Source organism: Coenobita brevimanus, chromosome 67 (genome assembly GCF_032717465.1).
Source record: "Coenobita brevimanus isolate Jiangsu-jjx chromosome 67, ASM3271746v2, whole genome shotgun sequence".
In the NCBI taxonomy this organism is placed as follows: domain Eukaryota; kingdom Metazoa; phylum Arthropoda; class Malacostraca; order Decapoda; family Coenobitidae; genus Coenobita; species Coenobita brevimanus.
Window position 1 is genome coordinate 11376934 of NC_137020.1, and position 15402 is coordinate 11392335.

General features: G+C 42.6%; 1 protein-coding gene across 1 annotated transcript in view; it reads right to left on the reverse strand.

Moving 5' to 3' along the window:
- LOC145405548 (uncharacterized) overlaps nucleotides 1-15402 on the reverse strand; it is a 71199-nt gene that overhangs the window by 11458 nt on the left and 44339 nt on the right. The window contains exon 2 of the mRNA XM_080276886.1: nucleotides 1084-1165. Within this exon, the coding sequence (XP_080133012.1) occupies nucleotides 1084-1165 (82 nt within the window). The remainder of the gene's footprint in view (nucleotides 1-1083; nucleotides 1166-15402) is intronic.

Here is a 15402-nt window from a genome sequence, read left to right on the forward strand (position 1 = left end):
AGTGTATAATAATATTAGAAAAGTATTATGTAAGTAGAAAAAGCACAATACGAGTTGAAACAACAGTCACAGCGAGTTCACTCACTACGTAAATAAGCGCTAGCATTACGCTAAATGTTATCAAAAGGCCTGTGAATACGTAAAAACAGTTCAATAAAATGTAAAATGGTATAATGTTATTGTAGAAGTATTATGTAAGTAAAAAAAATTATATGTATCATGATTTTAGAATGTTAGCGATTCATCGGAACCAAGTTGGCCGATTTTGCTCGTTTCTCACGATGGTACAATGCTTATTTCTGCTCTATTTTTGTATAAAATCCAATATACTCTTTTATCACATGTTTTTATGTTTGTAATAAATTCATTTCTACTTACTTTCATTGGTTTCCCAAACTTATAATACCATAGAAAACGTTTGATGCTCACACCGCATAGGGAGAACACGGGGCCAGGTGGGACCAAGGCATACCTGGTTAAGCTAATTAGGGACCCCGGGGACCACTTTCTTTGCCACCGGCCATTGTTTCTGACCAAAAGCGAAAGTTTAAGCAAAAAAAAAAAAGGGTCGAAAAATGCCCGGGATTGGGGGGTACCAGTGGTCGAAAAGTGGCCGGGACGGGGCGGGTTAATTATTATTTTAATTAATACAGCTATTAATATTTTAGAATAAATAAAGATGTAAAATACCTTAAACATATCCATTTCAGAATACAGTACTGAAAATAAAGATGTAAAATATGTACTGTACCCTAAAAATAGCCGTAGTAGGCTTTGCGGAAACCGCGATGAGGCGGGGTTTCCTGCAATGTAAAAATACTTAGGTTCCAATGAAAATCCCGCGATAAAGTGAACCGGCAATATCTGAACCGCATTATAGCGGGGGTTTACTGTAATATGATAGACAGAAACATAATTCCAATGGCTAACCCCAGGTTTTTAGGGTCTGGCACTTGAATGGAATGATTTTTTGACCCAGCAAAGGTCGGCCATCTTGGATTTCAAGAGGGTCGCCTTTGAACCCCTATTTTCTTCAATAACCCCAATACTATGATATATAGCAACATAATTCCAATGACTAACCCTATGTTTTCAGTGTCTGGCAATCCAATGGAATCACTGTCCGATGTGGATGGTCGGCCATCTTGGAATTCAAGGTGGCTACCTGCTGAAGCCCGTTTCTGTTATAACTCTGATACAATGGCAAACATCTATTGCATGTCTTTTCGATCAAATTCAGATATTAAAACAATGTCCATTGCAGTCATATAATGACATACATGGTAAGTTAGCCTTGTAGTACTTGCAGTTCCCTTTGCAAGCAGTTTTACAGTGGCAACTGATTAATTCTGAGCAGGTGTTCTGGACAATAGGGAACTTTGTCCATACAGGGTGCCAGGTACTGTTGAGTTTCTGCCAACCCCAGACAGATGGTGATGGGAGCTCTGGTTGGGAAACTAAAGCTTGGCCCCAAACATGTCCAGCCTGGTACAATGCTCTTTTGGAATGTTCCTCAAGAGCATCAGCTGTGGGGGGAATATGTTCAATTGTCCTTGCCCTCTTTGGGAATAAGAAACTGTGCACGTCGTTCACAGACTTCAAGTCCATTGTCCTGTCATACATCACTGGCATGAACCGTTCTAGTTTGTGGAGTTCACTGGAGACAGACGCAGGTTTGGTGGACTGTCATGAAGTTGCACAAGTGTATTTATAGAAATTCGTGACATTGTACTTTGGTGAGAAAACCATGAACTCTAGTGGAACTTCCACTGGGCATCATTCAGTTCAATCGTCCTCGTATTCACTTCGATCGGGGTGGTTTTCAGAACATTTGTCACTGTTCCACGTTGCCATTCTTATCCACGACATTAGTGCTTTCACTGGGTGATTTATTGTATTTTTATATCGTTCGCCCTCTTTCCGTTGACCGTTGAAGTTTGGCCACACCTACTTCCGGCGAACATGGCCATCTCTTGTCCCTTTTCGCAGTTCGAACTTAGTCAGCTCTGAGTCGCCTCGAAGATAGGAGCATTTGTGCCCAGCGTAGAGCAGCGCCTCCGTTGTACAGCGAATACCTGAATCTCCACCTAGACGGTAAATTGGCAAAGTGGGCTTAGCGAATAGCAGCGTTTGGTATTCATCACGCAGGCGCCCAGACTTTTCATTCAGCTCCCCTCCACTGACCAGTAATTCTGTTCGTTTTTTTCTAGGCTTAAGTTTGATTAGCTTTTGAATGAGCAAGTGAATATATTCTCCTTGTTATTTGAATTCATGAGTCCCCTAGTGACTGTGAATTCCCCTTTTGAATTCATTTTTGAGATTTATGTAATGTAAATTTATTTTATTGTAATCAATAAATTTACAGTTCTTTTCTTTGAGCTTAATGTAATTAGACCCATGTTTTATTTCTCTACATTCAGCTTATTTTAGTTGCTGCTCCTAGTTTGCACAAACTCCTTACATTATTCATAACTGGTACTTAGGCCAGTTCTTTTGTATCAGATATAAATCCGTTGTGCCAGCCAGGAGTTAAGCACAGGCAAGAACCTGTTATTGATTGTCGGGGATGGAGTCACTTTCTCGAGAGACTAACAGTACTACAAACAGCACTCGTGAGTAATTAGTCTCTGCTGTGTACTGCTGAGAAAACTTATAAATTCTCGTCCTTAGAGAATCGGCAAAGTAGGCCGGCATAAAATGAAACTTACTACTTGATTTTCACAAGTCAATCCTTGTCCCTATTTTCAAGTAATATCTAGCAATTTTTAATTCATAAATTCACATCCCCCCATGACATCTGGCGACCTCATTCCAGGATATTAACTCCTAGCTCTAAAGTTATTAACAAAATAATACTAACTCACACCTAGATATTTGTTATCAGTAAAGTCTATAGTCATTATTTTACTGGTGGTTATTGATTCATTTCTATTAATTTTATGTAATATTTTTCCCAGTCAGTTGCATTTTTTTTTTTTTTTCTTTACCGGTTTAGATAAAACTAATCACCAACAACTGTGCCTATATTGTTTACTTTTGATTATTAGCATTTCTCAGCAGAACAGCAGTCAGTACTCAGTCTTTAGCCCACTCAGCCTTAATTGAGTTAGCATCATGACTACTAATACATTATGTACAGGAGGCCAAAGATATGGGGCTTACTGACTCCCAACAAACTAAAGAATATGTGCTCTCACGGTTTAGTTATGAGCAGCAGCGTGAGAATGATGCCCGTGAAGAGTGTAGAATTCAGCGCAAGGAACGCCAGATAGAACGCGAATACAAGTGAGAACAACGCAAGAAAGAAGGTAAATACAAGCTAGAACAACGAGAGAACGAGAACACGAACGTGCTGAGTGCGAGGCACGCGAGAAACATGAACTTGAGATGCTGATGTCCAAGCAAGACTCCTTGGCTTCAGACACATCTGGTGCAACTAACCCAAGCTCCACAAGTGCTCTCCCTGCACATGTTCTGGCAACCCAACACCTCAAGCTTCCTTCGTACAAGGAAGGAGAGCGAATCAAGCCGTTCATAACTCGTTTTGAAGACATGGCGCAGTTGTACCAGCTGGATGAGGCAGCTAAGCGGCTCCAGTTTCTTAGCTTGTTTGAGGGCCCTGCCCTCGATATTTTCCACAGAATTCGTGGAGACAATCTCATGTATGAGATGATGAAGGCCGCACTCATCAAAGTGTAAGGCCTCACAGTTGACGACACCAGGAGTCAGTTTATGAGGGCGCGTCTGCAAGAAAAGGAGACTGTTGTTCAGTTTCTTCATCGACTTACTGCTTACTTAGATGAGTGGATGGAGAAAGATGAAACTCCTCCCATGCACGAGGGGATAAATGACCTTATGCTGCGCATGCAGCTAGAAACGTTGTGGCCTGCTGAGCTTATGGCTCAGCTTAAGATCTGCCAGGTAAGGGATGCCAGCCAAATGGTGAAGGCTGATGCATTCTTCACAGCGTACGCGTACCAAACTCATAAGCAACACACCTGGAACAGGAAAGTTGACTAATCTGGAAAATCGTCTCAGACTTAACCCCAGCATCAAGGACGTTCTCAGAATAATGGGCAAGGTCCAAACAAACTGCAGAAGAAGGACCAGGGGCAAAATACCTAGAAACCTGAGTAGAAAGGGTATAACAAGTACCCTAACCAGCAGCAGTATCAGCCACGCAATCAACCGTCGGGACTATTCTTTTCAGCACCAGCCATAGTGTATCGGAGGCAGGAGGCAAACGCAGCCTTTATTCCTCAACAGCAGTATGGTGGTATCGTCCCTAGCAGCACAGGTACTTCCCCACAGTTCACTAGTCCCCCAGAGACAGTGAACCCTCCTCCACAGGTGGTCAATGCTCCATCTCCCCAGACGGTGAGTACGACCCCTCAGGTATTTAGTTCTCAAGGCACCATGTTTGCCGCATCATTTATTCGCAGCCTCATCAGTGGCTGGCTACTTCCTCCACAGGCCCTCCCACAGGTAACAGTGCCTTCCTTGTTCAGCCAGGGTTTGTGGGAGGCATTCCTGTGAAGGTCCTGAGAGATAATGGTTCCTCAAGTTGCTCTGTCAGACAAAGTCTAGTTCAGCCAGAGGAATACACAGGTCGACAGATTCAAGCTCAGCCTATTGATGGATCAGTGAGATAGTTCCCTGAGGCATGTATCCAGGTGGCATCTCCATTTTACACCGGTATGACGCTTGCCGTAGTCATGCCAGAACCTTTGTCTGACCTAATAATAGGCAACATATCAGGTGCCAAGTATAGTTGTACCATAGATGACGCTACTCAGACTTCGGCTGCAGTAACATGAGCCATGGCCAAGACTCCGAACTGTCACCCCGGTGACCACTGCATTGCCGCAAGATCTGATTTGTAGTCAAGATGTTGTCCAAGAACAACAGTCCGAGCTGACACTTGCTGCTGTGCGGAAGAAACAAAAGGGTAGAGTGATTAAGTACAGTAATCCCTCCAATATCTGACGTAATAGAGCCAAAGGCATGTCCGGATAGGGATCCTGTCCGGATATTGGGCCCCAGCCTCCTGGACTTGTACTTATGGACCCTAACTCAGAAAAACACCTATACAACTCCCTCTGGACATGCATTGCACCTATTTAAGACCCAAATCACACCAATAAGGGGCATAAAAGAGTGAAATAAATGAAAAAGAACCATAAAATGAGGTTTTAGAGGTGAGTTTATACAATATCAAACATTCTCGGTACTTACAAGTCTCTGCACTCTAAATTCTAATTTCTTAACACTGCACAACACTGTAAATTCCCGTGTGTTCTAGTGGCGAGGTATTGGAGTTTATACACTGTTTATTCACAAAAAACAAGCACCTGTGGCTTGCACTGCTATAAGCATCTGCTCTCGATCGGAGTTTGGCTGTGACTGTTGATGATGGCGGGGCAATAGAGTTGCCAGATCGCAATGGCCACATTACCAATCTCCTCAACTTTCATTACCAAATTTAACTTTTCATTACCAAATTCGTAAAGCTAGCATTTATTCTTCACTAATTATATAAACAGGTGGAAATACATGTAATCACTCTCCTTATAATTAACACCATATTGATTATTTTCACACTATGCAGGGTAGCAGATTAATGAGAGAGAGCAAAGAATCCACCATCTCCATCCTGTGTATCCTCATACATGTGAAAAATCCATTTGGTAATGCATTACTCTGATTCATTACCAAACAAATATTTCATGACCAAATAGGCCCACACTTGGTAATGAAATATACCAAATGGCAACCCTGACAGGGGAGGGGGGAGGAAGGAAGGGGTGAAGGGACCATGGTGTAACAGCTGTTCGACGCCACGCGGCAATTTCAAATTATGGGAGGGAAAAAAAAAAAAAAAGTCAGATTTTTTTTTTTTTTTTTTTGCAGTTTTGGCCCATTTTGGGAATATTGGATCCAGGGACAATTATGTCCGGTTAGTGGGGATGTTCGGATATTGGGCATTCGGATATTTGAGGGATTACTGTATTCGCGGGGAGGTCAAGCCAGGTACCTTCGTAAACAAGGATGGCTGTACCGTGAGTCACAAACACCCCAGGCTGAGGTTCGACTCCAGTTTGTCGTTCCCGCGAAGTTTCATCAAGCAGTGTTAGAATGGGGTCATTGTTCAGCCTCAGGAAGTCACATGGGCAAAAGGAAAACCCAGGGCCATATCCGTGCTGACTTTTTCTGGTCAGGAATGAGACAAGAAATGGATAGCTTTGTGTGTTCCTGCAATGTGTGTCAACGTACCACCAATCAGGAACATGTCCTTCCTGTGCCATTTGAATCCACACTCATAATCCCTGAGTCAGTTGAGAGGGCAGTGGTGATGTGGGTGCAGACCTGCCGTTGGCCCCACAGGACACATTATATCAAGGGCCTATACATATGTACCGTAGGTTAAGGGGAAAGTTCGAGACCCCCATAGGGGCAATCCGAGGCTGTGTTTGAATTACCTTGTGGTGTCTCGAGCTGTAGGCCTCTCTGAGGATTCCCGGAGAATGCACATTATCCACATGGGTGTTCACACCCACGTTGGATATTAAAATGTGACCTGCCCGAGACTGCGTAGGGATTCTCAGCTTGCTATTATTAATCGTAAGTGTAGTGTTAGGTTTAACCAGTAAACTGCCCATTCTCAGAGATTTGAGCAATCCAAGGACTAGAATGTTTCCTGGTTAATAATGTAGGTTAACCAGTAAACTGCCCGTTCTCTGAGATTTGAGCAATCCAAGGACTAGCATGTTTCCTGGTTAATAATGTAGGTTTAACCCCTACGTGGCTGAAGGCCCGGAATTTTCTGTGCACCCCAGGCCAACGCCGGGGCCATTTTTTGAAGTTTCGAGAATTGATTTTTTTCTTGCCATATTGAAGAGAAACTTCAGATGCACCTAACAGTGCAAATCCCAGCTTCCTAGAAGAATTTTGTTGCTTGCAATGAAGAGCGGAAGTTGCAGAAATATCGGCGACCGATATCGCCGCCCACGGGCACTGCCGCATCGCAACTGGGCAGGTGTTATTTTTTGTTTTACCTCCCAAGACAATGCGAATGGTGCTGAAATGTTGTGCATATATGAGATATGATGATATCGAATGATTTCAGTACATAATCTGTTAGGAATGGCTGGAATAAAAAATGTTATGAATACATTTTCACCTTTTTGATATAAAATATGTTTATGGTAATTTCAAGTTATTTTTTAAGTTATCGTTGTGCCCATGCTTGGAAAAGGGAGCGAAAGAGTTGAATTTTCAGTCCTAAATGAGAAAACTGCACGTCCTCCAAGGCTAGACTCTGCCATGGGAGAATAAAGTGGAGAGTCAGATCCAATTAGCAATACGGAAGTTGAGTCGCAACTTCCAGCTCCCACACCACGAGCATGGCTAAAAATAGAATCGTAATGCAGTTTCAGAACTAAGAATAAGTCTAATTATTACGAATAAAAATACAGAGCAGAAATAAATACGCTAACAGATGGGGAAAACATATTTTTTCCGTCATAACATGTTCATCTTTCTCTATCATTTTACGTTCACCTTTATCATTTTACCATATTATTTTTGCAATATATATTGCTGTCTCGTAAACAGGGTGGTTGTGTGTGTTTTGCAAGGGAGGAAAAAGATTGTATTTTCTGTCTGGGTCGAGATAATGGGTGTAACTGTGTGTGTTTAGGCATGGCCATGAGTGAAAAAAATCGTACATCCACTCGTCACAACAGCCGGTGGTGAATTGACAGATGATATGTGAGAGGGTGAAGTCAAGGTCAGTCTCATGTCCCAGATTTTCATTCACTTCCTGAAAGTTTTCACAGTTTTCTACAAGTTGCACTGCATCAAATGATCCAAACCATTACAACAAACCTCAGTAAATAGGTAAAGATACCAAGACAAAAATGTATTTTTCTCTTATCATCATGTCTTTTCTGTATGTGCCTGTATTACTTCAAAGCCATAAACAGGTGGTTGTGTGTGTTTTGCAATAGAGGACAAAGATGATATGTTCTGCCTGGGTCGAGATAATGGGTGTAGTTGTGCTTGTTAAGGCATGGCCAGGAGTGAAATAATAAAAAATCCACTCATCACAGCAGCAGGCTCTGAACTGCTTGATGGGGTGTATGGGAGTGTAGTGTACGTCAGTGTGAAGACGTTCAGAATGTTCGTTCACTTCCCAAAAATTTTTGCAGTTTTTTACGGGCCACGCTCAAACGACGCCGGCGGCCACAGAGGGGTTAGCCAGTAAACTGCCCATTCCCAGAGATTTGAGCAATCCAAGGACTAGCACATTTCCTGGTTAATAATGTAGGTTTAACCAATAAACTACAGGGGTCCTCTGAGATTTGAGCAATCCAAAGACTACGTTTCCAGGTTAATAATGTATCCATTAACAAAATAATAGTGTACTCTTCGTAACATAAGTACTGACTACTAGGCAGAGAGAGACATTGTAATTTAATAAAAATTGTTTGTCGCACTGACACTTATGGTGCTCCATCTTGATTGATTTCACAGGTGCAGCTGGCGGGTGTAGCAGTTTTGCCGAGCAGATCAACTGATCATCTCTGCCGCATGCTGCCGCCTCTTCTCTTCTGCCTCGTTGTCTCCATTTACTATTAATTTGTACCATATCATTTTACACATAGGTAGAGTTACACTACAACTGTCACAACAATACCATGTATTACATACACCACGCTACATAACAACTAGTTATTAATGTAAATGTAGCAAACTTTTCGCTCAGTTTGACCTGAGTACAGGATTTTTCACCGTTGTCATGGAGTTTTTTCCTCAAGCTTGCTTCTATTAACGTAAATACGAGGTTTTAACGCTCATGGGCGACTGATTTTCTCCTGTAGCAGGATAGTACACACACCATAGTGTGAATCTTGTGTGACTGTTAGGATTTATATGTACAGTATGTATTTCGTAAAATTTTTCTGAAGAAAAATTTGATTTTGATGGGGCGTAATGTCACGAATTCGCGCGAGTGTATTTATACAAATGCATGACGTTGTATTTTGGTGAGAAAACCACAAACTCTAGTGGAACTCCCACTGGGCATCACTCAGTTCAACTGTCCTCGTATTCACTTCGATCGGGATGGTTTTCAGAACATTTGTCACTGTTTCACAAGTGACTATTCTTATCCACGATATTAGTGCTTTCACGGAGTGATTTATTATATTTTTATATCGTTCGCTCTCTTTCCATTGACTGTTGAAGTTAGGCCACGCCTACTTCCAACGAACACGGCCATCTCTTGCCCCCTTTCGCAGTTTGAACTTAGTCAGCTTTGAGTCGCCTCGAGGATAGGACTGTTTGTGCCCAGCGTAGAGCAGCGCCTCCGTTGTACAGCGAATTCCTGAATCTCCACCTAGACGGTAAATTGGTGAAGCGGGCTTAGCGAATAGCAGTGTTTGGTATTCATCACGCAGGCGCCCAGACTTTTCGTTCGGCTCCCCTCCACTGACCAGTATTTCTGTTTGTTTTTTCCTAGGCTTAAGTTTGATTAGCTTTTGAATGAGTGAGTGAGTGTATTCTCCTTGTTATTTGAATTCATGAGTCCCCTAGTGACTGTGAATTCCCTTTTTGAATTCATTTTTGGGATTCATATAATGTAAATTTATTTTATTGTAATCAATAAATTTACAGTTCTTTTCTTTGAGCTTAATGTAATTAGACCCATGTTTTATTTCTCCACATTAAGCTTATTTTAGCTGCCGCTCCTAGTTTGCACAAATTCCTTACATTATTCATAACTGGTACTTAGGCCAGTTCTTTTGTATCAGATATAAATCCGTTGTGCCAGCCAGAAGTTAAGCACTGGCAAGAACCTGTCTATTATTATTAGCATTAGTTACTGATTGTCGGGGGTGGAGTCACTTTCTCGAGAGGCTAACAGTACTACAAACAGCACTCGTGAGTAATTAGTCTCTGCTGTGTACTGTTGAGAAAGTTTATAAATTCTCGTCCTTAGACATTCGGAGAAGTAAGCTGGCATAGAGTAAAACTTACTACTTGATTTTCACAAGTCAATCCCTTGTCTCTCTTTTCAAGTAATATCTAGTAATTTTTAAATCATAAAATCACATCCCCCCGTGACATGGACAGAGCATGAAAACTGGCTGTGATGTCAGGAAACAGCTCCCATGCCTGCCAGGCTGTCATCCTACCTTTGGTGGTAAAGAATGACACAGTATCACAACCTGTGAAGGCAAGAAAAAAGGCCAATGCCTCTGTTTTTCTGCACCCAAGAGCTGATAAAGCCGGTATGCTGCAACCGTTACCACTTTTCGTTTCTAATCCACCTAGCAATCCCACTTAACTCTCCTGCCCAAAGACCTCAACACCCACAGATCCAACTACAGTACTTTAGCACCATAAATCACTGTACACATACATGAACACAAGAACTGACACAACTCATGTGTGTCTTGTGAGGTGAACTTGAGAATGAACTTGTAGTCTCTGAACTGAAAGAAAATGGTATAAATGTACTTCTTACTCAATTTTGCAGAAATGGCCTCTCATATGCCGGTATGTGGAGAAGGGCCAAGCAAGTTGGGCTTTTATATTTCAGTTATTGATATTCTCTTTTTACATTCATAATGTTTATACCTACCAACAGTTGGCTCTGAAATAATTTTCCAGCCAGATTATTCAAAATATTGTGCCTGATTAGAATTATAATGAAGTTAAATAAGATAACTGAAAATGTGATATGGTTTCATGGCAGTACCTTCTTTTCAATATGGAAGGCAGCAACCAACTAAAGTCAACTAACGAAAAACATGTGTGTAGGGTATTTGAAAATCCAATAAGAACAGATTTGAAACAGTCGTGGAAATGGTTGTGCTATATGATAGATCTCTAAACCCTAGAAAATACAAGAGGTGTGTTTGAGTATAAACTTCACAGAACTGGGCAGCCATCTTGGACTTCAGGATGGCCAACACCAGATGATCACGAAAATGATTCCAACGAAAAGGCAGGGTTTGCTTTTGAAATTTTCCGTCTATCTTTTATTGCCCTGCATTATAGATCAGATATTCATTCTTAGATCTTTAGTGGAAAAGTTTTTAGAGAAGGGAAAGAAGTTGTATGCGGCTTTCATGGACTTGGAGAAAGCATATGACAGGGTGGATAGACAAGGATTGTGGAAAGTGTTAAGAATATATGGAGTAGATGGGAAGTTGTTGAATGCTGTGAAGAGTATGTACGATGGTGCGAAGGCTGCAGTGCATGTGGATGGTGATCTAAGTGAATTTTTCTCTTTGAAAGTTGGGTTGAAACAGGGATGTGTCATGTCTCCATGGTTGTTGAATCTGTTCATGGATGGGGTAATAAAAGAGGTACAAGGTATGGTAGTGGATGTTGGAGTGGCCCTGGTGAGAGAGGATAGTGTTTGGAAACTCCCTGTACTGTTGTTTGCAGATAATACTGTGTTGTTGAGTGAAGACGAAGGGGAGCTGCAAGGCTTGGTGGATGAGTTTGGGACAGTGTGTAAGAAACGGAATCTAAAGGTGAATGTAGGGAAGAGTTAAGTGATGGTCTTTTAGAGATGTGCAGTCAGTGAATGTACAGCGAGGTTGGATGGTGAGGAATTGGAAAATGTGAGTACGTTTAAGTACTTGGGTAGTGTGATGAGTAAGGATGGAGGTTTGGAGGGTGAAGTGCTTGAAAGGGTACAGCAGGTAAGAAAGGTTGTTGGTTCTTTGAATGCAGTGATAAGAAACAGGGAAGTGAGAAAGGAAGTGAAAAAGTTACTACACGACAGTATTGTGATACCAACTATAACGTACGGAAGTGAAGCTTGGACGTTGTTGGAAGGACACAAGTCAAGAGTGAGAGCAGTGGAAATGAGTTATTTAAGAGGAGCATGTGGAGTCACATGAACAGACAGGCTGACAAATGAGGATATAAAGGAGCGTTGTGGTGTGGATGTGATAGGATGCGTTATGAGGAACACACTGAGGTGGTTTGGCCACGTGGAGAGGATGGAGGGTGAAAGACTGACGAAGAGAGTGTATGTGAGTGAGGTGGAGGGGGGAAGAGGGAGGGGGAGGCCGAGGATGAGATGGAGGGATGGGGTGGAGAGGTATATGAGAGAGGGGGGTGTGAGGTGGGAGCAGGGCAGTGAGATGGCGGGGGACAGGGCAACTTGGAGGCGATTTGTTTGTGGCCACCCCAAACGGGATTGAGGCGTCTGGCAATAGATAGACAGATTATAACGAAAGACCAATTTCAGCCAGCCGCCATACTGGACTTAAGATGGACAACCTCTACCAAGTCCAGCAATGATCCCACTGGATTGCCAGACCCTGAAAACATATGGGTAGCCATCGGAATTTTGCTTCTACTTATCATATTATTGGAGTTATTGAAGAAAATAGAGTTGCTAGGCGACCATTTTGAAATCCAAGATGGCAGCCATCAGGGGGCCCAAATTTGGGTGGTCCATCTCGAAAAATGATCGTATGGGTTCATTCCACACCTGTGCAAAATTTGGTGCTTTCCTGAAAAAGTGAACGATTGACCTTACAATTTGGCCTTAGCTGCTGGACTATACAGCAAGGGGCAATAACCATCCACCAACCCACTTGCTGACAGGTAGGGAATGGGTGGGTTGGTTATACAAGGTCTGCTCAGAAAGTATCCAACTGTAGGCTCTAAAAAATAAACAGCTAACCTGATGAGCCAGGACACTAATCTCCCTCATGTAGGCTGCCTCTGACTTGACACAAAGTCCAGCAATCTTTCCACTGCCTGAAACTTTTTAAAAGTTGGTTTTCAGTATCTCCTGCAGGTGAATATAACAAACATATATATGTACAAAGGAAAAAGGGAAAAAGAAGTGTGTGGTAATCATAGGGGCATTTGTTTTCTGAGTGCAGTAGGAAAATTATATGGTAGGATACTTACTGAAAGAGACAGGGAAATAACAGTTGGAGAAGAACAGAGAGGTTTTAGGAAGGGAAGAGGTTGTGTTGATCAGATATTCATCCTTAGGTCTTTCATGGAAAATCTCCTAGAGAAGAGAATGTTGTATGCATTCATGGATTTGTAGAAAGGATATGACAGAGTGGACAGACAAGGAATGTGGAAAATATTAAGAATATACGGAGTAAATGGAAAGTTGCTGAATGCTGTGAGAAGTATGTATGAGGATGCTAAGGCTGCAGTGGATGTGGATAAACTGAGCGAATTTTTATGCCTGAATGTTGGACTGAAACAGGGAAGTGTCATGTCTCCATGGTTGTTCAATCTGTATATGGATGGGGTTATAAAAAGAGATACAAGGTAGGGCAGTGGATGTTGGAGTGGCCCTAATGAGAGAGGGCAGTGTTTGGAAATTCCCAGTACTGTTGTTTGCAAATGATACTGTGTTGTTAAGTGAAGATGAAGGGGAGCTGCAAGGCTTGGTGGATAAGTTTGGGAGTGTGTGTGAGAAACAGAATCTAAAGATGAATGAAGGGTAGACTAAAATTAGGGTCTCCTAGAGAAGTGAAATCAAGTGAATGTACAGAGAGGCTGGATGAGGAGGAAATGGAAAATATGAATGCATTTAACCCCTTAACTGCGGGGCGTCACTTTTGTGACGCTTGGGAGCAGTGGATCATACCGCGGGGCGTCACTTTTGTGATTCTTTGTTATTTTGAATTCTCCTGGGCTTACAAGTGGTGGCTTGTATTATCTATCAGTAATGCCAATGTCCAACACTAGTCAGCACTCCTAATCTCATCTGTACTCACATCCATTGTTGACAATTTAGTCATTTTTCCCCATTCTGGACTCCCCTCCCTACCTCCCCTCCATTACCCTCTCCTCTCGCCTGCCCGGCCGCGCTGCGCTAAGCAAATCTTCCCCGGAATTTTCCACTGATTTCATCCATTGAAATAAGCCCTATGCCATTTTCTTATACAAAATAATTTATACAAAAAAGAAATAAGGTAAGTGATAGTGCCATACACCTGGAATTGGCTAATTATCACCTGACAACAACTCACATGCACTCGTTCGCTAATTTCCCCAGGTAATTTCCCCTTGAAATATGCCGTATAATCTATTCTTGTAATAAAAATATATACAGCAATCCCTCCACTATCCCACGTAATAGAGCCATAGGCATGTCCGGAAAGTGGTCCTGTCCGGATAATGGGCACCAGTCTCCTGGACTTGTACTTATGGCCCCTAATTCAGAAAAACACCTATACAACTCCCTCTGGACATGCATAGTACCTATTTAAGACCCAAATCACACCAATACGGGACATAAAAGACTGAAATAAATGCAAAAGAAGCATAAAATGAGGTTTTTGAGGTAGGTTCATACAATATTAAACATTCTGGGTACTTACAAGTCCCTGGCTCCTGGACTGGTAGTTATGGACCCTAACCTAGCCTAACTCAGAAAAACACCCTACTGCACATGCATAGCACCTAAGACAACATATTCACACCAATAAGGGACATAAAATTGTGAAATGAGGTGTTTGAATGGATGAGTAAATGGGGAGTGTGTCGTCCTGTCTTGGCTACCTCCCTTTCCTTGGGGGAAGCAGCCTAGGTTTCGTTTTCGTTTTCGTTTTTAAAGGCTCCAACATGCTTGCATGTGTCGGCCTTGGTCACCTAATGGCGGCTCTCCATGCTGCACGATCCATTGCAGCCTCCTTGTTCAGTCCCTTAACCCTAAGGTCACACTTAATGACCTCGTCCCATGTCTTTCTCGGTCTACCCCTCATAACCCCACCCCCAATATTAACACTTCTCACCTTCCTCACCCAACTATCATCCCCCATCCTCTCCACATGTCCAAACCACCTCAATCTACCTCTCCTCATCACAACACCAATACACTCCAGTCCCATCCTACCTCTCAACTCTTCCATTGTAAACCCAGCCCCTCCAGGCCTTGGACGCAGGGACGCACTGCACATCCACCTAATCATTGTCATTTCTGTACGTCTGAGCCGGCGAATGTCTTCCTCCTTCACTGCCCAGGTCTCACTGTCATACAGCATTACACTCCTAACACACGCTGCATACAAAGACCCCTTAGCACGTAGGGAGAGCCCTCTCAATGTCAGGAGAGGCAAGAGCTCCCTGAACTTCTTCCAACCACTTCTCACCCTAGCCACAGAGCTAGCTCCAGCCCCACCTCCAGCACACTAACATGTCTCCTAAATAACAAAACTCTTCCACACACTCAAGAGATTCACCAGCAAGTTCAATTCTTTCACGTCTGACGATCTCCACCTGCTCACCCCGGCACGCCGTACACATAAAATCAGCATTATCTCGCAGTCTACCTCTGATACCACTACATCTCTTATGCACCCATTTATCACACACACCGCACAAGATGGAATTACTTCC